The sequence below is a fragment of the Coccomyxa subellipsoidea genome (genome assembly GCF_000258705.1).
Source record: "Coccomyxa subellipsoidea C-169, whole genome shotgun sequence".
Lineage (NCBI taxonomy): Eukaryota > Viridiplantae > Chlorophyta > Trebouxiophyceae > Coccomyxaceae > Coccomyxa > Coccomyxa subellipsoidea.
Window position 1 is genome coordinate 614,949 of NW_005178028.1, and position 22,394 is coordinate 637,342.

At 53.1% G+C, this 22,394-nt stretch overlaps 5 protein-coding genes across 5 annotated transcripts; 3 read left to right on the forward strand and 2 right to left on the reverse strand.

Moving 5' to 3' along the window:
* Positions 1 to 64: 64 nt before the first annotated feature.
* Positions 65 to 7,548, forward strand: COCSUDRAFT_48521 (Metallo-dependent phosphatase; the record flags this gene model as incomplete). Its single annotated transcript, XM_005644953.1, has 20 exons — positions 65 to 145; positions 318 to 449; positions 671 to 733; positions 958 to 1,065; positions 1,246 to 1,373; positions 1,622 to 1,692; positions 1,875 to 1,932; positions 2,095 to 2,183; positions 2,480 to 2,641; positions 2,884 to 2,954; positions 3,108 to 3,152; positions 3,417 to 3,538; positions 3,875 to 3,996; positions 4,281 to 4,302; positions 4,584 to 4,720; positions 5,128 to 5,327; positions 5,745 to 5,896; positions 6,400 to 6,496; positions 6,803 to 7,001; positions 7,457 to 7,548. 20 exons carry the CDS (start codon positions 65 to 67, stop codon positions 7,546 to 7,548), a joined length of 2,151 nt encoding a protein of 716 aa, XP_005645010.1.
* A 17-nt stretch (positions 7,549 to 7,565) lies between these two features.
* COCSUDRAFT_33979 (hypothetical protein) lies at positions 7,566 to 8,328 on the forward strand. The gene has a single exon (XM_005644954.1). It carries the CDS (start codon positions 7,809 to 7,811, stop codon positions 8,025 to 8,027), a length of 219 nt encoding a protein of 72 aa, XP_005645011.1. The 5' UTR covers positions 7,566 to 7,808; the 3' UTR covers positions 8,028 to 8,328.
* A 1,362-nt stretch (positions 8,329 to 9,690) lies between these two features.
* COCSUDRAFT_37765 (pyrroline-5-carboxlyate synthetase) lies at positions 9,691 to 18,351 on the reverse strand (the record flags this gene model as incomplete). Its single annotated transcript, XM_005644955.1, has 15 exons — positions 9,691 to 9,972; positions 10,473 to 10,582; positions 10,911 to 11,106; positions 11,679 to 11,912; positions 12,226 to 12,384; positions 12,739 to 12,891; positions 13,265 to 13,474; positions 13,949 to 14,131; positions 14,550 to 14,718; positions 15,036 to 15,169; positions 15,730 to 15,879; positions 16,194 to 16,270; positions 16,751 to 16,814; positions 17,011 to 17,121; positions 18,247 to 18,351. The coding sequence occupies 15 exons, from the start codon at positions 18,349 to 18,351 to the stop codon at positions 9,691 to 9,693; spliced, it is 2,337 nt and encodes a 778-aa protein (XP_005645012.1).
* A 451-nt stretch (positions 18,352 to 18,802) lies between these two features.
* On the reverse strand, positions 18,803 to 20,159 carry COCSUDRAFT_54329 (ribosomal protein S15a component of cytosolic 80S ribosome and 40S small subunit; the record flags this gene model as incomplete). The annotated part of the gene is made up of 5 exons (XM_005644956.1): positions 18,803 to 19,027; positions 19,217 to 19,294; positions 19,458 to 19,548; positions 19,705 to 19,774; positions 20,027 to 20,159. The coding sequence occupies 5 exons, from the start codon at positions 20,157 to 20,159 to the stop codon at positions 19,007 to 19,009; spliced, it is 393 nt and encodes a 130-aa protein (XP_005645013.1). The 3' UTR covers positions 18,803 to 19,006.
* A 214-nt stretch (positions 20,160 to 20,373) lies between these two features.
* COCSUDRAFT_25259 (GRIM-19) lies at positions 20,374 to 22,048 on the forward strand. The gene is made up of 5 exons (XM_005644957.1): positions 20,374 to 20,574; positions 20,922 to 21,071; positions 21,214 to 21,311; positions 21,457 to 21,511; positions 21,689 to 22,048. Exons 1-5 carry the CDS (start codon positions 20,536 to 20,538, stop codon positions 21,773 to 21,775), a joined length of 429 nt encoding a protein of 142 aa, XP_005645014.1. The 5' UTR covers positions 20,374 to 20,535; the 3' UTR covers positions 21,776 to 22,048.
* The last annotated feature ends 346 nt before the right edge of the window (positions 22,049 to 22,394 follow it).

Sequence of the window (22,394 nt, forward strand, 5' to 3'; positions counted from 1 at the left end):
TTTACACTCTAAGATGTGCTGCCACTGAGATGCCGCCTGCAACGTGCAGGCGCAGCAGATCAGCATGCGCGCTCACGTTGTGGCGCTCTTGGTAGCGCTCAACGTTGCATTTGCGAACGCACAAGACCTGACAACAAACATCAAGGTACAGAGGCCATCCCCTTGCGCTCTTGGGGTGCCAATCCCTTACAGGTTGACCGTAGGCATCCTCTACATTTCAATTTCATCAGAAGGAGTCTCCAGCTCAACATATGTTACAATAAAAATGATAAGTCGATATTGGCCACCTTCATCTAGCCCACTGACTGCTTGTGCAGGCACCCATCACCATCCCCTTTGACAGATCCCTGCGGCCCCAGACCACCTACCTGGTGTTTGACAACCTGAACAACTATGGGCCCATTGACATCCGCGTGGCAGACAACTACACAGGCAACCAGCCCTCTCAGGTTTGTGATGTCCCCGCTCCCTTTGCTGCGGTGTTGCACAATTCCTCTTGTAATGCATGCCGTTGTGACCTGAAGATGTTGGTGTACTACTCGTGCATCCTTTGCTCTTGCCAAAGTGGCAAATTCTTACACCACCCTTTGCTCTTTCCACAGTGCCAAACTCTTACACCTTCAGTCATTACGAAGTGCAGGGAGTGACTTTTTATGCGCTTCTGATGCAGATCCATTTGTCCCTTGCCGGCCCCAACTCCTACTGGGTGATGTGGGCTACAGGCCAGAGCAAGGTAATCCTTGGCAGCGCTCCTAGCCTCAGCATCACCTCCACTCACCAAACATTACTGTGCACACTCGATTTACCATCGTTCAAATCTGTGATGCCCATTTTCAATGCATGACCAAAGGTGCAATCATGTCCAAAAGCTCTGCTCTGGGACGAGGCTTGAAGGGGCTTGTGGAAATACGGCAATGCTGAAGAGGTAGTTCTAACGGTACCCCATGTGCTTGCCAGATTGGCACGGGCTACCTGCAGCCCAACAACCCTAACAGCGTGGCATCCATCGTGCAGTACGGCTTAAGCAAAGACAAGCTGGAATTCATTGCCTCTGGCAATGCTGAGGTGGGCCCTCTCAACACCAGCCCTGCAGAAACACCAAATCCCACAAGAACTTGTCTGCCTTCATCTGCATGCTGAAGTGTTCTGCCAATGACCGTGTTTTCTCACATGAAAGAGTCGGTGCATTGCAAAGTGGACCCTAGAGGACTGCTCAGTGAGAGGTGTGGCCGTTCGTGTGTGCAGGTGTATGACCAGATCTACATCAACTTTGACCCCAACAGGGCCGGACTGGCCTCCACGCCCAATGCCACAAACTACACCTCCCCCATCCTGCACTCAACGCAGCTGCGCGACCTCGTGCCTGGGAAGAAGTACGCCCTGCAACCCACCCCCATATCCTGCGCCTAGATGCCATGACCCTTCATCTTGATGCTCTGTCAAATTAAAGGACCAGATTCTGAAACTGAATTGCTGAGAAGCTCCAGTGCTCTTGCTTTTCCACTTTCCGGCCACTCACTGTGGCATGAACAGAGGGCGCCCTATATTGCCTTTTTGGAAATGATCAGCCTTTCTCTTCAGGTCGCAAGAAGCAACCAATGCAGTGTTTTTCTGTTTGCAGTTACTACTACCGCGTCGGTGACGGTGTCACCTTCAGCCAGATCTACAACTTCACCTGCGTGCCAGCCAAGGGTGCGCCCGCTGCTCCCTCCTTCTACATTTCAACCAAAACGACATGTGCACCATTTTTATGGACATGCTCAGACCGGTGCCCAGTTCCATCCGAATAATTTGCCGTGCCCATCATCCTATATAGGACCCAAATCAGTTGGCGGTTCTAGAGGCTCGTTAGGGATTTCGGCATGTGCGCGCAGGTGCCACGTTCCCCCAGAGGCTGCTGCTGGTGGCTGACTGGGGCCTCTCCCTAAACAGGTATCGCAAAGCTGACCTCAAAATACATCACCCATAAGCCCTCAGCTGCTGCATGGCATGCACCAGCCTTGCCGGGGGCCATATGTGGATTAGTCATGCAGGATTAGTCATACACTGTAGCCGATTTGAAGCCAGGCCTGAGCGTTGCCTGTTTTGGCGCAGCACGACCACGCTGTACCACCTGCAGCGGTCACTGGAGCAGTCGCCTTCCGCCACAGCGCTGCTCAACATCGGCGACCTCTCCTACGCTGGTAACCTGTCTTTAACTCGGTCCCTCTATCTTCCTGACTTCTTCTCTACGTGCCAAAACTCGGCCACGTGTGCACATGAGTTCAGCCCTTGCCATGCCATGCTTGTATCGGGACCCATTAATCTCTTGCGCATCTAAGCACGCTTCAAGCCTCAGGCTTGCTCAAGCGGCACAGTAAATTGGCCGCTCAGACATTGCCGCATGTGCATTGCATGCCTATCACAGGAACAGAAGAGCCGTTGTCACTCATTAGATTCACACACCTGATCCTGACGGCCAGGTCATGTGGGTTTTCAGATGACAGGGATACGAATGGCAAGTACTTTCAGAGCGCAGACGGCGTTTGGATCTACAATGGCAACGAGGGGTTCACATCCAAGACCTTCCAGCCGGTCTGGGATGCATGGCTGCGCCTCATCGAGCCCCTAGTTGCCACTGTGCCCATGATGGCAACCATTGGTGATGCACCTCCCTCGTCTTGGCTATATCTTGCATACCTTTTAACCCTAAGAGCAAATGTGAAAGCTGCTTAAGCTGTCAGTAATTTCTTATATGCAGTCAGCTCAGCAAATGCGGTCTTGGGGGTGCACTATTAAGCCATGGATCTCTCGTTGAAGAAAGAGTCATTGGATCAGTGAGCAACAATGAGAATGGGCCCTTGCAAGAGCTAAGGAGCAAAGAGGGGAGGTGTGTGTATGCAGGCAACCACGAGATCGAGCAGCAGAATGGTGTGCTGACTAACTTCCTGGTCTCCTATGAGTCCCGCTTCAAGGTGAGCTCCTGAACAACCTGCAAAGTGCATGCGAATGAGGAAATAAGGTTTTTAATGTTTGAGGTACTGATCTGTGCGTGATATACATCACCAGCACCCTCAGATAATAATCTTAACTTTTGCATCTGAGCAATATGTGTTGGTGCTGCGCAGAATGCTGCTCGTTCCAGCAGCTCCCGGAGCTTCCAATACTACTCGGTGAGTTTCCACTCTGCCTGATTCAAATCCATATTTGAAAGGCAGCCTTGCTCTTCAATATCCTCCGACATCACTTATAATCTGTGCTCTCACTTATGCACATAGGAGGAAAGCAGCAGCTGCTCGCTCCCTGCTTCCTGCTATTTTGTTGACAACTCTGCTCAAGTAGCAATTTGCATCACAAATTTTGGGACAGAGTAAGGTCTTAAAGGGAAATTATATTGTTCTCCACCCCTGTGAACATGTGCCGGCTCATGCGCGCAGGTGGACGTGGGCCCAGTGCACAACATCTTCCTGTCCTCATATGCTGACTACACCGTGGGTTCTGCCCAGTACAACTGGCTCCTCAACGACCTGCGCAGCATCGACCGCACCAAGACCCCCTGGTGACTCGTGCTTGGCTCCAGCAAGAAGGGACTCACCCACAGAGGCTAGCATTTCAACGAGAAAGTTTCAAAGGCCCTGCTCTGTTCTGTGCGGTTGCTCCATAGTGGCTTGCTGCAGACACCAAGCGTGGTGCAGCAGGGCATATATTGAAGCACCTCAATTATGGCGAGTCAACTTATGGATGCATATTCATTGGACAAGGTCTGCTGCATGTGGCAAGCAACAACGGCTCAACAGAGACTTTACAAACATGGCTCTCAAAAAAAATTGGTTTTGAGATGGCAAAAACGGTACAAAGGCACTTAGGTGAGCTCATGTCATGTCTGCTGCTGCAGGGTGACTGCGAGCACACACCACCCCTGGTACACGACCGACACGTCCTTCAAGGAGTTTGAGCAGATGCGGCTTTCCATGGAGCCCCTGCTGTACCAGTTCGGAGTGGATGTCTTCTTCAACGGTGCACACTTGTGGCGCTTGTCTGCCTGACAGATGTGTTTACGCATGAAACGTTGCATGGCTTACGGCCCGGCAAAGACATTGTGCATCGCGATACTGGAAGATGAGGCTCATGCAAAAGCTGCCCAGCATTGCTGGCTGTCACATGCTGTTGCGGCTGCTGCTGCTGCTTCAGTTCCAGGCATGCAGAGGGCATTGCAGACCCCTTGCAGATTGGCAGATAACAAGATTCATGGTTGATCTTAGACCATGCTTTGGACTGACGGTGCATGTGTGAATGTGCAGGTCATGTGCACTCCTATGAGAGGTGAGCTCACCATGCGTATGTGCTCTGCAAATCTCAATCTTGCACATGACGGCAGCCCATGCATTGGCACGCATGCATGCATTGCTCTGCATGCATGCACTCAAGAGCTGCTGTTGAACAGCACATGCAGATGCCTCCAGAGCTGTTGGGATCGAGGAGAGATAACACTTTTATTTCTAGAAGAGGAGGAAGAAGGAGGAGGACAAATCACGCTGAGTATCACTACATTGACACTGTCCTAATAGCCCAATCAAGGGTGATCTGGTGCTGTTCTTGTGCAGGATAAATCCGGTGTATGACTACAAGCTGAACAAGTGTGGTCTGGTGCACATCACCATCGGCGATGGCGGCAACCAGGAGGGCCTCTCCGGCCTCAACTACCTCGCCAGCTCCAACGGCGCAGACCCCCTGGCCCACCGTGCGCTGCCCCTCTGTTCTCCCCAAGAGCAGGGAATCGATCCGAAGTCCTCTACACCATGTCTACTCCATTCGTATGAAAGCAACCATCACCAGACTCGCATGCCGGTAGATGTGCAATCTACTATGGAAAAAACATCCAACAGGATGTATAGCCTAGAAATATTGTCTAATTCAGCATGATTGCAGATGTTGAGCATGGCAGCACATGGTGAGCTGGTGGGCAGGTCTCAGCAGCCCTCAGAAGGCCATGCGCTCAGAGCTCAGTTTTGTCGCACAGCTGCCGCAAGAGTCTTGAATATGTTGGTTTGCCTGTGCGCAGCAAGCCTATGTTCAGGAGCCCGTCTGTGTTTACAGAGCTTCCTGAAGCATCACTGGCAATCAACAGAATTGTGTGGCGATGTGCAGTGTACCAGGACACGCTCAACGGCTGCCCCACCCGCTCGACTAACCCGGCGGTCAACGACGCGGCGCGCATCAACTCCACCAACCCCCGCGCATTCCGCCCCACCGGCATGACTCCCCTGGACGGCAACTCCAACCGCAATCTCCCCCTCAACTCGACTTTCGACCCCTGGTACTACTACCAGCTGTCGCCCACCTATCAGGTGAGCTGCCCCACTTGCAGTTTGCTTTGTAGATAATTATCTGCTGTGGCAACCCTTGATATAACTTCTTCCCAAATGCTGCTCCCAGTAGTCTTGGGAGGGAAGAGTATGGAGGATGCCTCATGTCTCGAAGGGCGGACCTCACGATATACGACGTCCTGGAAGTTTCCAGGACCTGCATGCTTGACACTGAATTTGCACCCCGGATTACTTGAGTCATGCCGCCACCAGACAATCCTTGTCTTGCAAGATGGCGTCAGAGCGTAGATGTGAAGGACTTTTCATCTTGCGCAACAACAAAAATTAAAATTCTACTCAATGCCAGCAAGGGGCAGGGCACTCTAAATCATACCATGAGATATACTTGCGAGCAACAGTTCCAAGAGCTCCAGAGCAACGGTGCTGGTCTGCGCGCAGGGCACTGGCAACTCGACGGGTGCGACGGCGCAGCAGCGGGCGGCGAACCCGCGCGGTTACTGCTGGGCGGAGCAGCCCCCGTGGAGCGCCTACCGCGAGTCATCCTTCGGCCACGGCACTCTGGATGTCCTCAACGCCACCCACGCCCTCTGGTGCGCAGCCTCTTCCTCCGCCAATTGCCAACCTTCAACCTGCAGGCATCTCCATAATCTCTAGTGATCTATTTTGAACAGCCCACCATACCATATTTGCTCTCAGTGCCAATGATTTCCTCTTGCATGTTCTTACTGGCAGGCTTTGTGACAGTGCCTCTAAGGTTGCATTCAGACACACTGCCGGCATGACTGTATTATTATAACTATTATTATTACACTAATTTCCTGCCAAAAGACTTGGTATGTCCTGCAGACAAGCTGCAATTAAAGGCTTCTTACCCCTTGTTGGACTCGCCAGATCCTAGCAACACCCAATGAACCGTGGGCACGGTGCTCAGTACTTATACCGCCCCCGCCAGCCGCGGCCGTATAGTATGCATTATTGTATACATGCATGAAAATAAGCCTCCGAACATAAGAGTCAAAAAGGCATGTCTCGGCTTGTCGCTGCATGGTTTGAAACCATGCATGTCATGTCAAATGGTGTGCCATGTGTGCAGGCACTGGCTGCGCAACCAGGACGGCCAGGATGGGGCTCAGGCGGTGGTGACAGACCCCATCTACATATTCCGCGACCCCTCCTGCACCAACAAGCAGGTGCGCGCACATCGCCCGCACATGCACGCAGCCTATATGCCTTCGTAGTGCAGCTTGTGATGCATGTGCCAAACCCTTTGTGGTCTGCGCCTGCTTATTATACTCAGCTCTGCTTCTTCAATGTTGATGGCCATGGGCGGGAGGCTATCATGTGCCATCAAAAAGCAGCCCCTGAGGCCTTGGTAGTCTTCAGAATTCTCATGAGGCTGTCCCTGCATGGGGTCTGGTGGTCTATGCACCTACACCGATGTACATCTTACCCAGCAACCAGTGACATTTCCCATGATGCCCTGATCTTCTGCGCAGGGCGTGCTGCAGCCGCCTGTGGTTGAGCCACCGGTCACAAAGGCGCCCGGCAAGCTGCAGAGGATCATTGGGGACCTGGTGGGCCTGAGGAAGGACTCGCTCGGCTTCCAGCAGCTTCAGGCGGCGGACCCTTTCGAGGCTGTGCTCCCCGTGCAAGCAGAGCAGGGCTCTGAGGGCGCCCCCCTGTCTGCCTTGACAGGTGAGCTGACCCCTTTACTGATGATCAGTCATTTCTGCATGCAAGCCATTGGTGTGTGGCATAGAGGGATGCTTGGAGGATGTTGTGTGCATCTGCCAGAGGAGCTCAACAGCCAGCTGCTTGAAGCATGGCTGCAAAGAGCTGTGCGCGAAGTTGGGACCCCTCATGCGAATTTTGACTGTTGCAATTGTGCAGAGCTCATCTCGTGCAGGTCCACTCGTTGCCAACTGCTGTGATGAGGCTATTTGTCTGCCGCATGTTTTTTTACTGATTTCACTGTTTTTTACTAATTTTCTTTACTAACTTTTTATTTTAGTTTAGTAGTTTAGTTAAGTAAATTTTAGATATCTGTCCGCATGTCATTTTACTGAGAGCGCAGCTGGATTACTGAGAGCGCAGTTGGTTGCAGCCCACCAACTATACAAACAGCATGTTTTCCTGTTCCTGCTGCGCAGACTCAACCCCAGCCGTCCCTAGCACCGGACCCTTCAACACCTACAACCCTGCTGACCAGGGGCAGGACATCAAAGAGAACCGCGCGCATTGATTCGCGGACTCTTCTTCTGGATACGCGCATTGTATTGAATGCGCACCAACAATGCACACAGCTGATTTCTTTGATCACCCCTTCTGTATAATGCCAGAGATAGTGGCAGGCACTGCAATCAGCCGGAATTCAAATGACAGCACTCTTCAAACAGACTCTCGTTTGACTCCAGTCGTGGCGGTTACTGGCGGGCAGCGCGGTCACTATTGTGCTCTGCATGCTGCCTGTGCTGGCGTCCTTTCAAGATCAGAAATTGGGATATGCCGGCAGAAGACTCTGTGCGCGCCGCCCAGGAGAAGCCTTGTCAAGGCAGTTCAGCGCTAATAGACGCATATGCAGCGCTAATAGACGCATGCATGTCCAGTCATGGCTCGATCAACACAAGGCTTTCGCCTTGCTTCAGACCAGCACAGTGTTGGTTCCGCCTTCTGGGCGGTAGCAGGAGGCCCTTGAGGGCTGCATGCAAGTGCGGTGGATAAAAGCACTGGAATGAAAGTATTTTTTTACTTTAGTTGGTAGACAGGATAGGAGAACTATTGAGTATTCTTTCATGCATGATGTGCGACGTACTCATGGCATTAAAGTGTATCTACCGCGTAGCAATAGTATTGGATAGATATATGAGTAGGGCAGTCATTTCGCCAGATGGAGTTCTAGATCTAGCTAGCTACAATACTCCATTAATGCATTTGAATTCATTTTTTAGACGTTTCGGATGCCGGAAAGCAGCTTCTTGTAGTGACAATCGTGCCGAGTGCCATTAAAACACTGACAAGCTTTCAAGAAGATCACAATTTGAGCCTTCATCCTTGAAACGAAATAATGTGTTACAAAATGGTGGCAGATGCATCACACATGTATCGTGAGCAACGGCACAGCTCCACAACACCACAAGTATCTGTGTGAAATTAATTATTAATTACTTCAGCAACGCGCATATTCACATGCAATCACAATTTATGCAGAAAGCTCAGGATGCTGCCAATCACTTGAATTCTGTTGCCTGCCCACCATGTTCTAGGATAATTTCGTCTTGCTACTTGTCTATTCAAAGTCATCACTCCTGCCAACAAACATGGATGTATTCTCTAGACATGTTCACGCAACACTCTGCTAAGTTCCTCACACTCTAGCTAAGCGATACTGCAAAGTTTCAAAAATGGTGGGGTAGAGAGCCTTCCATCTTCACACCCAAATAAATGCACAGTACAGGTGCAGACAGGCACATGACACTGATGTGCGTTATTCAACTAGCTCACCAAACACATGAGGCCATCTTGATCGCACTTGAGGCCATCTTGATTGCACTTAGGCAGGCCCAGCCTGACAGAATGATCCGGGAAAGATGCGCGAGCATGCGCCACAAGAAAACTACATTCCAGAGAAAGAAATAGAATACTCCGGAGGGTGGCCCTCGGCTGAGCCACTTTGCATCTAGAGGATGCAATGCACGTTCAACCTCTCAGTGCACCCCTCATTTTTTGAGGTGCAGGCCTGGCCACTAGCGCGAGTGAGGGCCAAAGATGAAAAGCCACTCAAAAAGCAGAGTCCTACTACCCAAAGCATGGAGCGGGAAAATATGCACCGAATGTTCCCCGCACGATTCCCTGTGATGGCTCACCTATCATGGCTGTGATATGAGCTTGCACACTGAAGCAAACTGTGGGAGAATGGTGGGAAGCTCTGGCGATCTGGTCAGCTGTGTTGAACCCAGGGTGCCGAAACTTCAAACATGCTGCGCAGCTGCTCCTTCCCACAATGCACACTCAACCCTTCCCTTGGCAGCTTGCCCATCTCAGATTATCTTGCGATTTATCATTATGCTCTCCGCCCACACCGGCACATCAAGGCTGGTCATATCCCCAGGGAGGGGACCCACCCCCTATCACCCCTAGACCCTGCCTTCCCCGCCCCGAACTTGAGCCTTGGGGGCGGATATAGGCAGCATATTTCCATTCACCCCTTCTGTGCGGCCGGTCACACCATCTAGAAGGGCCGTCTCTCCCTCACATCCCCGCACCCCCCCCTTCACGCAGCACCCATCTTGCCTGGAACCGTGCAAGCTCATCACCGCCCTCCCACGAAGCCACACTCTCTTGCTCGGCAGAAGAGCCTTGGGAGCAGTAGCTGGGGCAGACAAGCTCAGGCAGCAATGCCATTCAAGCGATTGTGCGCGGCCGGCGCGGCGGCTGCGGCTGCGGCGGCTGATTTCACCGGCGCAGGGGCGGCAGCTGCGGCGGCGACGGCGGCCGCCGTCTCGGCGGTCTGATGCTGGGGGGCGATGGGGAGCGGGCGGTGCGTGTATTTGATGTGGGCGTCCTTCTCGACGGTGTGCCCCGCGCCGCGTGCCACCCACTTGGAGGTGAGCAGACCTTCGACTCCCACCGGCCCGCGCGCATGTATCCGCCCCGTGCTGATGCCCACCTGCCGCCAGGCAGCTTCATTCAGTGCGCAGTAAATACAGGATCCTAGGCTCCTGTGAACCAGGCAGCTCATTTCAGCACGCAGTCCCAAACAGATGATGTTGAGGAGACTTCTGCCTCAGTGGGTGCTTATTGAGAGGGGCTGCAGCAAGGGTGCCTGCAAAAGCAAAGACTGATTGCCTTTACCAAGGACCCATGTCCGGGCTTGGACTCGATGCTGTACACCAAAAAGCTTTGCTATAATCGGCAGAAGCGGACATCTCTTTGGAGGTAGAGACTCCCGACCTCAGAAAGCTGCCGATTTCCCTCCTGGTAGCTCTGTTGAAGGCTTGATGAAGCTACCAGTGATGTGCAACCAATGCAAGCATCCCAATCGCCAGAAAGACAAGCACTGGGGGCGCATGCTTGGTATACGGTGGAGCATGCCGGCAGCTGTTGCGCTACTAGTAACGCTGCAATAAGGGTAGAGAATCCCAGTGGAAACTAGGAGCAGGGCGCCACCTCTGCGCCGAGACCGAAGCGGAAGCCGTCGGCGAAGCGCGTGGATGCATTGTGGAAGACGCATGCGCTGTCCACCTTGCGCAGAAACTCCTCCGCCGACGCCTTGTCCTCTGCGCGATGCAATTGTCCTCAGAAAGTTTTACAGTCCGTGATACACCACATTCTGAGATGTTCTGCTGTTATCGCCATTACCAAGCAACATGCATGAAGACCATCCCTGATAAGACACACTCACGACCCTGCAGGCAACAGGACTCAGCAAGTGCGCGCCCTCATTGCCAGTCGGTCCAAATCAAGTATCTTTATTAAAGATCATTGGCCAGCCCCTGTCTTGATGTAGCTAGATGGATGAACAAAACATGAATTTACAGTCAGGCAAGCTGGCTGGCTACAAAGAGGCATTCGAGAAGATATGAGTCTGAAAGGAAGCATGCGCACCGGTGATGATTGCCTCGGTGTGGCCGGAGCCGTGGGCGTGGATGTGCGAGATGGCCTCGTCCATGCTGGACACCAACTCCAGCGTGAGCGCCAGCGATCCGTACTCGTGCTTGGCCGCCGGCGCCGCGTCGAGGCCCATCTGCTTCACCGCGCGCTCGCCGCCCAGCACCGAGACTCCTGCCTCGTGCAGCGCCACCTGGCGCAAAGGCACAAAGAAAAAAGTGAACTTCTGTGCTGAGCTTGAACAAGCAACCACTGATGTAGCCGCCTTGCATAGCGCCACAAGATTGGTCAGTGCAGACTGAAACATTCCAAAGGGCCTGTGAGCGTCTGGAACCAAAAGAATGCTGCGGATGAAGCTAGACGAATATTCATGGCTTCTTCTAGAGAAATTGAGTAAATCACAGAACTAATAAAGATTCCCAGCTGCAGCATCCCTGCTGCTCTCAGGCTCACAGGCACCTCTAAGAATAATTTCACAGCGCTTTCTTCACAGGAGAAAATCAAGCCAAGCATTGAGTCAGCTCAAATAATTGGCTGCAAACAATCTAACTTTGCATCTAACTGACTGGCACATTTGGGTATTATACTTTGTATTTGCTGGATGCCGATTACTGCATGCCTTCACATATTTCTCCTCTCCTACTGTTACCTTCCTGCATGACTGTGTGTTCAGTTTCCGCAGCACTGATGACTGGCTGACTTACCACCTGACTAACCGAGTGACTGATTGGACAGACAGACTGACTGACAAGGGCGCCTGCACACCTGCAGCTGGTAGAGCTTGGGCCCGAAGAGGGACTCGTGCACGAGGACCTTCTCCACAGCGTTGCATGCAGCCGGGTAGTCAACCTTGGCGTCCACCACAACCCTGCATGCCTCGTCGATGTCGGCCGCTTCGTCGATGTAGATGTGGCAGATGCCGTCCGCGTGGCCCATGACCGGGATCTTGGTGTTCTGCTTGATGCTCGTCACCAGCGCGTTGCCTCCCCGGGGGATCACCTGAAGGTCAGTCATCGCCTCACGGTCAGCCCCCTCGCTGCAGAATGGGTGTACGCATCTAGAAGCAAAACAAGAGACGCGCTCCTGATGATGCTGGCATGCAGGCATGTTCTCAGCCCAGGCCAAGTCTGACAAGTGTTTCTCGAAGGCCATGGGCAGCGTGTTCTTCAAAGAAAGCAATGGGCTTGACTGGCAGAGTGAGAGCCATCTCCAGGGGGTTCCATGCATCATCCCCTCCTTCTGTTGAACATGATCTGTGGGGCTTGGAAGATCAAAAGGTGCAGGGGTCCGGGTGGATGACATCAGCGCGCACCAGATCGATGACATCATCGAGCTTGAGCAGGTCGCGGATCTCGTCACGCGTGTTGATGAGCGAGACCAGCCCCGGCCCCACCTCGGGCGCCACAGCCTCCACAGCCTCGCTGATGATGCGGTGCAGCAGCTCGTTGCTGTGCTTTGCCTCGCTGCCGCCCTGCGCACATACAAGCCCATCTTGACTACAAGCATTCATGACATATGTGAAGAGTGCCCACATTTCTACCCAATTTCAACCGTGTCACACGCACCTGCGTGAAGAGATCTGACCACAGAAACAGCGCATGCTAAAGCCATCATTGCCAGATGTCACAGCTGCGAGAACCACTGTAAGCTAGCGGACGCACCATTTACAGTCCAAGATTGCCAGTTGGCTGGCATGAACTGCAGAACAAACAGTGCAGCCGTTTGCCAACAGTGACAATTGCAGGAGCCACAGGGGAGATCTGAGAACAGGCTGCAAGAGGCTGTTGCAGCATGCATGTAGGCCGTCTATATATGGGCGGCGTGCCTTGAGCAGGAGGCCGTTGCCGGAGCGGATGGCGAGGGAGGCGATCTGCGGCAGAGCGTCGGGCCGCGCCTCAAAGATGATCAGCAGCACGCCGATGGGCGTAGTCATCTTCTCCAGCGTCAGCCCCTCTGCGATCTCCATCCGGCTCTGCACCTGCGCACACAAAACCAGCAAGCCACGTCAACCAAGACATGTGAAACAAGCGAGGCGGTCATTGTGCGGCATGCGCGACCTATCCCAAGATGGACGAAGCCTGCTGCAACGCTCAATTCGAGTGTGGAACAGCCTGCTAAAAGCCAGCAGGAGGTCAACATGTACTGCATGCCAGTAGGGGCCAACTAGGCTCAGGGTGAATGTTACAGTGCAGACACATGTTACAATAGCGCTTACACTGGACCGGAAAAACCCCATCCTGGCACACATGATGGCACGACTGGCTTGCTCTAAGTCCTACAACGCCACCAAGATGTACTGCACAAGTTACTAACAGGCTCAAATATGCGCCGAGAGTAGGAAGCGGGCTTGCCTTGCGCAGGGGCTCGTCCTGGTCAGCGATGGCACGGATTCCCTGCACCAGCGTGCGGATCTTGGCCGGCTTGAGGCGCAGGCGCTGCAGCAGCGTGGCGTCGACCTTCTTGCGCTCGGCCGCCGCCACGTCGCGCATGTTGCGCTCTATGATCAGCTGCTCGTTGCTCTGCAGGTCGTCTGCTATCTTGCGCAGTATCCTCACCCGCGTCTGCGCAAAGCCGGCACAACAGGGGTAAGAACACTCGCTGTGAATGTAAACACTGGACCCCGTTCTTGCTCGTTTCTGGATGTGAATTGTCCCATGCGCGCGCAGCCAGGGCGCGCGCAATGAGTCTCAGCAAAGAGTCGCAAAGAGTCTCGTACCCACATCGCTTACTTTCTAAACACAACCAGCTCGCTGCATACTTGCTGCTGGCTACTGTCCTCATGCTCAAGAGGCAGTCATCGAGGCAGTCCCAGTTGCTTCAGGCATGCAACCCAATTCACCAGCAAACTCAAACATCCAACAAAGGCGTGGGGGATGTCCTGACAGGCAGAATGGCGGCCCGGTGCTTGCGGCCCAGCCACATCGGGCTTGCAAGAACGCCTGCCCACCACAGCATGCTCCTGCTTGACATCAAAGCGCACACATCTGATTATGCACGAGGCGTACAGCCAGCAGGTGCCGGCAGGTGCAGCGCACCTCTGTGGGCAGCGATTGGAGCTTGCGGGAGGCGGTGCGGGCGGCGGTGGCGCAGTCGCGAGCGGTGTCGGCCGAGTCGCCGCCATCATCGGAGCCGGCCGTGCTGGTGGCGCGCGAGGCGGCATCCTCCGCCTCCACTGCCTCCCTGTTGAACAGCGTTCCCTCCTGCATCCCTTCCATCACCTGCCCCCACATGCCAAGCGCGCCATGAGCACATGCCAGCCCATGACAGGCGCCACGTCTGCTCAAACCCCCCCTTGTTCAGGCTTCTGCTATTCTTCTCCTTCTCTTGCAACAAGGCCATGCTCCACCTGCTGTACCTATCCGAAAACTCGGCACATTGAAGCATTGCACGCGGCAACATGAAAGTCGGTATGAAGATTAGTGTGCGGCAAGCTTCCGCAAAGTAGCAAATGTTTCATAGGCAATCAGCCTTGGCACCCTCTGGAATACCCAGACAGTCTCCAAATAGTTCAATACATACTCATAGTAGGCAGAGCACAGGACAAGGATATGAGCCCGGCAGCAGAGAAACACAACTATAGAGAACCCTTCCCCTCGGGAACAGGGTAGTGGTATTCAAAGGAATGTAAAGCCTCACCCGCAGGAGCACGTTGGGCTCCTTGCCATTGGCGATGACGGTGGTAACTCCGGCCTGCGCTGCGTCCCATGCAGATGCAACCTTGGCCTCCATGCCCCCCCGGCCAACGGTCGACGCGCCGCTGAACTGGAAGTGTTCCATGATCGCCGGGTTGAAGGTGTGGATCACCCTGCGCACATGCCTCACTGCTTAGTCATCTTCTTAACGAGCCGCTTTGCGACTCCGGCAAAAGTCACCGTTTCAAATTTTGCATGCGACAGCAGGATTGACAAATACAGGCAAGGCATGTCTTTTTAGGTAGAACACACACAGATGCTCGAGCAGGGTGGTCATTGATGGTGCAAGCCGGGCTATAAGGTAGGAGAATGCGCCACAACAGGGCCCCTCCTGGCATGCAGTGATTGGCAGTCCCAGGAGCAGGGCAAACTCAGAGACAGAACCGGGCTCCAGAAGACACATGGGGTGCGATGCAAAAAGGGGGCTCACTTGGAGCTTCGATCCTTTGGCGGGCCGTCCAGTAGGCCATCTACATTGGTGAGCAGCACGAGGAGGTCTGCATCAAGCTCCTTGGCGAGTTCCTTGGCCAGGCTGTCATTGTCTTGGAAACCACTGTTTCCATCCTGCGCAGACACGTCGTTTCTCGGTGCCCCATTTCGCCGTCTCTGAGCTACAACATGGCACATGAAAAATGGCAAGCGTTCTGCAACACAAGGTGCAGTAAGTGACAATGTGGGCCACCTGTTGGTTACTCTTTGGCCCTCAACTTCACCACTGTGGCAAGGCACTGCCTGATCGACCATGCAGCATGGAAGAAGCATCTTAAAAACGAATTAAGGTTGGAACGCTGCTTTTTAAATATTGGCCAAGCTGCCCGGGGCGTTTGTCCTCACCCAAATACCGTGCAAGATGCAGGCATACAGTGCATGCACACGGTGAGCTTAACATGTCAAGATTCCCCGGGTGTTCACACTCTCTGGTTTGGCAAGGTAAATGGATGCGGGGGATCAAGTCTCTCCCAATCTGCGTAGCCCATGTCTTGCAACACCCGCATGTTCCTGGCACTCCAAGTCTTTTGAATCCCTGTCTTGATGCATGCCACAGGCTAATCTAAGCTCTTCCAGATGCCAGGGTCCAGGGGCATCAAAACTGGGAAGAGAGGGGACAGATAAGTAGAACCCACCACGTCCTTGCTGCGGTCGGAGATGGCATCATTCTCATTAAAGACGGGGATCACGCGCGCGACCGACAGAAGCTCCTCGGTCGTCTCTCGCAGATTGATCTTGAAGTTCTCGTCCCGGAAGTCCCGCGGCGTCACCAGCAGCTGACTCGCCTGCAGCGCCAATCCAAGTATCTCTGTACACTGTCTTTTGCACTTGTATTTGTATTTATAGATATGCATTTATATTTATAGATAATTTTGATGCCAGCTGAGAAGCGCGCTCTGTTTCAGGAAACCCGCGGCGGTAGTGGAGCAATGCCAGGACCTTACTGTCCAGCAAAGCTAACTCCATCATTGAATGAAGGCCGACATTCCCATGAGACATGCATGAAACATCACTGGTGCGCTGAGCTCTGGACACACGTCTCTTGTCCTGCATGCCTACATCGAACCAAAGTGGTGTGACACGAGTTTGGCTGGCTTGCCTGCAGATCCATCATGGCAAAGAGTGTGTCGTACAGAGCCATGAGCCCGCTCTGTCCCGCCGATGCGGCCGCACGATCTGCACAGCATTAAATTATTGCTCAGAGCCTGTTGCATTGAATCCCTCCTCACTTTGCATAAGTGACACTCCTCAACCAGCTTATAATGCCTTGATGCTGGCTTCTACCCCTACAAAACTTGAGAGAGCCTTGCACCCCTGGTAATGCAAAGTTGTTCTTTCATGCAGCGTGTCAGAGAGCCGCTGACAAAAGGAAAAAGAAGCGAGGCCACCTAAGTTGAAAAGGAAGCGCCATAGATCAAATTAAATGCACTCCTGACACCCTGCGAGTGCTATTTCCGCACCTTGCTTGTCCTAGAGGCTGCCTGGAAATGCGGCAGGGCGGGCACTTGAGGACAAAAAAGGGTCGTGCGCATGTTGGGCACATGGCAGACATGGAAGAGGGGGGGAATGTACGAAGGGAGCTATCTGCAGCGAGCAGCGACTCACTGCAGATAGAGGTGGTGGGGGATCCCGAGTTGATCTGCATCTTGAGGGGACTGCTGTTGAGCACATGCTGGTGGAACAGTTTCTGCCTGCCCACTGTCACTGCTCCACTGGTCACCTGAGCAACACAGAAAAGCACCCTCTTCAGCACCTTGCTTGCATGCCATGCCGAGCCCAGGCCATGTCAATTTCACCCAACAAATCATGCAACACAGAATATTCCTACAAGGGCATTCCCTACAGGGATCGCTTGTGATTTCTGTGCCAGACAACTGTGATTTGATGCACCACTCAAGTCTGTAAGGGGTGTATACCAGGATGACTTGAAGGTCTTTGGAGACCAGTGCCTCAATCTGCTCCACCAAGGCACCCAGCCTCCCCACTGCCAGCCGCTTGTCTTGCCTGGTCACCACCGCTGTTCCCACCTACGAAGATCACACCCTTAATTTTCAGTGAGGCAAAGTGTTTCTTATTGCCCCTCCCCACAGTCCGCTCCTGGCAGTGGGGGGCTAAGGGGCTGGCCCCCTCAATCTCCACAAGGCAACAGATGCCAACACCCATTGCAACCAGACATTTTGAGAACTCTCAGCGCAGCCTCTCCTCACATGGTGCCTCTGACACAATCAGACAGGCTCATGGACAGGAACATAAGCAGCCACTGAGGAAAAGCAAATGTGCAAGGACTGGTGGGGCTTGTGGTTGACAAGCTACGACTGTGTATGATCAGAGGGTACAGCTTTGTGTGATGAGAACCTACAGCTGTCTGTACAAGGTAAGCAACAGCTGCTTCCAGTCCGCACCTTGACAACTATTCTGCGGGCAGAGCGGACGCAGAAGCGCGTGGGGTGGGGTTCCCCATACAATCTTTCTGAGTCGTCCAGGAACTTCTCTGCCACGCTCAAGTCTCCTGTTCAAGAGCCACACATTTTGTATATATTTAGCACTTTGGCGTAATATTGGCAGGCAGCCCGAATATCCTCTACTGCAGCACCCTATACTTGTACAGGGATCACTGTGCACGGGTGTATCGTAAGATTCAACGCATATCGCTCACAAGCCTCTGGGAGCACATGCACATGCACAGCAATATAACTATCGAAAGGCAGGCGTGCGTCTGCTGCTACCCTTCCTTGCAAGTAGGCAACCAACAGTGAAGTCATAAGATGTTCTCACTGTAATACACATCGATCAGGACGTTTCCGCAATATTTGTCCTCCAGAGCGGGAATGCAGTTATCTCACCTAAACTTTTCATCGATACAGCGCTCTGTACGCCGTGCAAACCTCCCGGAGCCATTACTTTTTGTTTTGACGCGCAAGCATTCACAATTAGAATACGTTATCGGGGCAGATACGGCTCGTCCTGGTTTGCGGGAGCTGGGTACAGGATGTACCGGCGGCTGCTTGCTGGGAATAGCGATCAGACTTCTGGGCGATCCTCTAGTACTTATTGCGAGCTTTATACTATGTCAAGATATCAAGAACAGCTTGTAAATCCGATGTGGTGTCGGTGTGGGCACCAAGCCATTCCAATGGTCACTCCAGGTTCACGTGTGGGGAGGACCCGGATGACCGGAAGCTGCGGGGCAGCGTGATCACCGGGGGGACCTCTTCTTCCGCAAAGTTGGTGGCAAATTGGAAGTGGGCTTGATGCATGGTTGCAGGGTACACCTTGTATGTACTGGCACGCTTGCACACTGTGTGCACCCGTGCCAGAAGCCCATGGCCCGGCCGCACTCGCAGACCCGCCGAGGCGGTGCTGCGGCGGCCACCGTGGCGTTATAACGTTCACTGTAATTACGTTCACTGCCACTTAGTGCGGCGCCGGAACTCAGGTCAACTATATGCCTTCAGACTAAGCCCACAGAGACTGACTCGTAATAGATGAAAGCGCTGTGATACGGAAGCAATATTGCTATGGCGTGAACAACAGGCAGCTTCCAAGGCCTGCTGCCAGTGTTTCATGAGGCGGCGGCCAGCTCGCACCAATGAATGCGTGCCACGCCATGCCAGCCCTTAATTAGTAGATTGAGCACATGTGCTGATGCTGGCTAGACAGCCATTGCCTACTGCATTGCCAGGTGGCACGCTGAGCGTGCACTGTGATGGCAACTGTATTTTAAGTTGTTACATGGCAAGAACAGAGACTTGCTGGAACCCATTTGGTTCAGACACAGTGATGACTCCATGCAAGTACTCCTTATACTGTGCGGGTCATTCTTCTGTAATATACACCGATTGCAACTAACCACGGCTGTCCCTGGATGCCCCCCATTAGAGGTCTACGCTGGAACTCCACGACCGAGCTCGCTCAGTAGAAGAAGCCCAACACCTGCAGCACAAAGTCAACAATGTCAATACTGAGGCTCATGCAGATCCTCTAAGCATAGATCACAACAACTTTTGCCATCTCTAAAGGGTCGAATCAAGCAGATATATTCTATGCATCTCCGACGCAGCCATCATGAGATCTTGCATCGGCACATCCATCCAGCGCCTTTGATGGCATTATAACGCTCACCTTGCCTCCGACCTTTTTCCTCCTGGCCTCCTCGTGGTCCATGATGCCTGCTGAGGTGGTCAGAACAATGACGCCGAACTGCAGCAGCAACACAGAGACTCAGTCTCCATCGCAACAGGCACCAAGGGGGGTGGCAGGGTGCACTCAGCAATGCCAGAAACTGCCAAGGGCCAAAAATAAACACAGCAAAGGTATCCAATGTCTAGTCTGAGAACTGGAGGAAATAAATGAGGGCACTCACCAGACGGGAGGGAAGCAGGCGTGCCACCCAGGCCTCCAGCTCTCCATGCTTGACATCATACCGGGGAGAGATCACGCCGCACTTGTTGAGCCTGCAGAGCAGCAGCACCAGAAGCTTGAGTTCGGGGAGGTATGCCATGCCTGGGGGGCACATAGCCCAGCTCTCTGGGAGTATTGCATTTCCACATCTCAGCCACCTGAGCCACCATATGCTGCACGCTGATAATAAGCACCATTGCGCCACTCACCTGCCGTTCAGCTCCACGACAATCTTTCCTCCCCTGTGATCGTCCACAAACTCGAACTCGCCGATGTAGCCTGCACAGGCAGCAGTCACCCATCTCATTAATGCGGCTAATTCTTGAGCGTGCGAAGGCAGCTCATTATTTCGATTTGCTAATGCACATTCATATTCTAATAAGGAGGATCGTGATAGCTGGGCTAAGAAAACCACAGTAACAAGTCTGTATGTCTGGATCGCATCAGTAGAAGCTCTGCTCAAAAGAGCAGAGTCCTTGAAGGCTGTTGCCATGCTCATATTTGAAGCTATATTGCGTCCTTGGAACCTACCCTTCTTCATCATGACCTGCAGGAACTTGATGACCACTTTGCTGCTGGGGCGTATCAAGACCTGCCTCTTTCCGCGCTTCTCTGCATTGTACATGGATTTGAGGGCATCGCCCAGCACGCTAACACGCACCATCTTGGTGGATCTGCGTGCCGAGCAATTTAAGCAGGCCTACCGCTATGTAGAGAGGATCGCAGTGAAGAGCCGCCAGGAGCAAAAGGCAGAAGCCTCTCGGTTACTACTGCTGACTACCCTCTCACTTTGAGCGGGGGGACCACTGCGAGGGGACTCCTCAGTTGTGGAATTGCTGGATGAGATCGCATCACGAGGACACCAAGACATTGGAGGAGGCCCTGATCTGCTCCATCTTCTAAGGAAAAGCATAGGCGCGTCGCCGGCCGGAAAGACTGGTCCATTTTGGACCTGGGCAGGAGATTTATTTCCTGCTCTGACACTCTTATTTGATAGAAGGCAAGCCCACGGGGCTGATTGCGCGTGAGAGAGCCGAAAGATGACGGAAACGCTGCGGCGGGGGTACCCGGGCATGAAGGTGCGGCATTTGTGGGGCTACTAAACATCATCCCCAAAGTGTTTTCTGAGGATACCAGGACCTGTTGCTGATCTCACATTGATGTGTCAAAGAATGTTTGCCGCTTTTTCTGCATAAATTCTTGCTACGAGTCTGTCTGCGTGTCAGCACTCGTCGCGCACCCCTGCTGACCTAGCAGCACATGTTGTGCGTCTCTGTGTGGGTTGTGGCATGGCCCTGTAAGAGATCAATCACGTGATCTACTCTGTGGAGACACGGAGATTGCTTGTGCTGCTGCAAGTGATAGCCTTCTCTGCTATCACTTCAGCAGACTCTCCCAGTAACCCTGGCTGTGTGCTCCACTGCAGTCCGTCAAAGACATGCCCGTACTCCAAGATGGTCCACCGCCCGGCGGCTTCCCATCGATCAGATATGCGCGAAGGATCCCCTCGACAGGCCCCACTGGCTTCACCCTCTTTGCCGTGGGTGCTGCAGTGATGGCATTCGGCTTCTACAGAGTGAGCGCTTTCGTCTTTTACTTCCTGCATGTGAGGATTGCTTGTTTCTGTATTGGTATAAGCAAAATGGTTGGCACTAAATACAAGCATATGGCGGCTTAAAGTCTTTGGCCAACGTCTGATTAGACAGTGGGGGTTGCAGGTTGGCGAGTTCAACAGGTATCGGAGGGCGTTGAAGGCGGAAAAGATGACAATGCGGACAGCTATCTACCCAGTGCTCCAAGCAGAGGAGGACAGGAGGTCGGAGCTGCTGCGTGGCTGTAGATCTGCGTGTCTGCCTGGGTCACCCAAAATTTTGTGACCATTGTGACCAAATTTAATGCCATCCGCTGGACATTGACATGATGGACACAATGTGATCTTTCTCTGCACTGTGCTGCTTCAGGTGGGTACAGGCAAAGAAGCAATCAGTTGAGAACGAGGCCAAGATCATGAAAGATGTGAGTTGATCTCTTCCACAAAACTCAGCCCTGATTTCTGCATCAGCTTAGCACCTGCCACTTGCTTGCCAGCCTGCCACGTGTTGCGCTGTTTTTTAAAACCTGCTCTTTTGTCGATGAAGTCTCTACAATCTGCTTGTGTTGGTCCAGTTCTGATGCATTCAGCGCATGCCACAGGTCCCTGGCTGGGAGGCGGGCCAGAGTGTGTACCTGACAGGCAGATGGGTTCCCCCAGCGCAGCCAGTTGGCTTCTGGGGAGAATGAGAGGAGAATACAAAAGGGCAGTTGTTATGTCTGCAAGACAACTTTATCTAATCAGTTCGGATATCATGATCCTGGGTGGCGTCCTATCATGTCAAGTGTATGAGTAGCTGCTATGTATATTTGATGGCATGCCAGACCACCGTTGTTGCCTGGTGCTCATGGCTTTCATACAAGATGGCCCCAGGGCATCAATGGCGGTAAGTTATATCGAAGAATTCCTGTAATCCAGCTGATTGATGATATGGCGTCCTGTCAGAGTTTTAAGGGAAGTCTAATTTACAGTGTTTGACATTTGTGTTTCCACAGCATGTTGAGCAGTCACTAGGCTCAGCCCAGAAGGGTACGGGATGCAGAACCTGCAGCGCCACCTCTTGTGGCCTGCTGCTTTCAGAGTGGCAAGTTGCTGGAACATCCCGATCCCATCTCAGATATATCGTATATGCTCCTCAGGAGGCTCCACGGGAGGCCTGCAACACCCATGCATGAGCACCAGAAACCTCTGATGTTGAGCACTTTAGCCTCAATCCTGTCCACACCGTCCCTGAGATACATGTGAACAGTATGATTGGCAATTCATACTGTGCATGGGATGCTTGAACACCGAAAAGGGAGAACACAC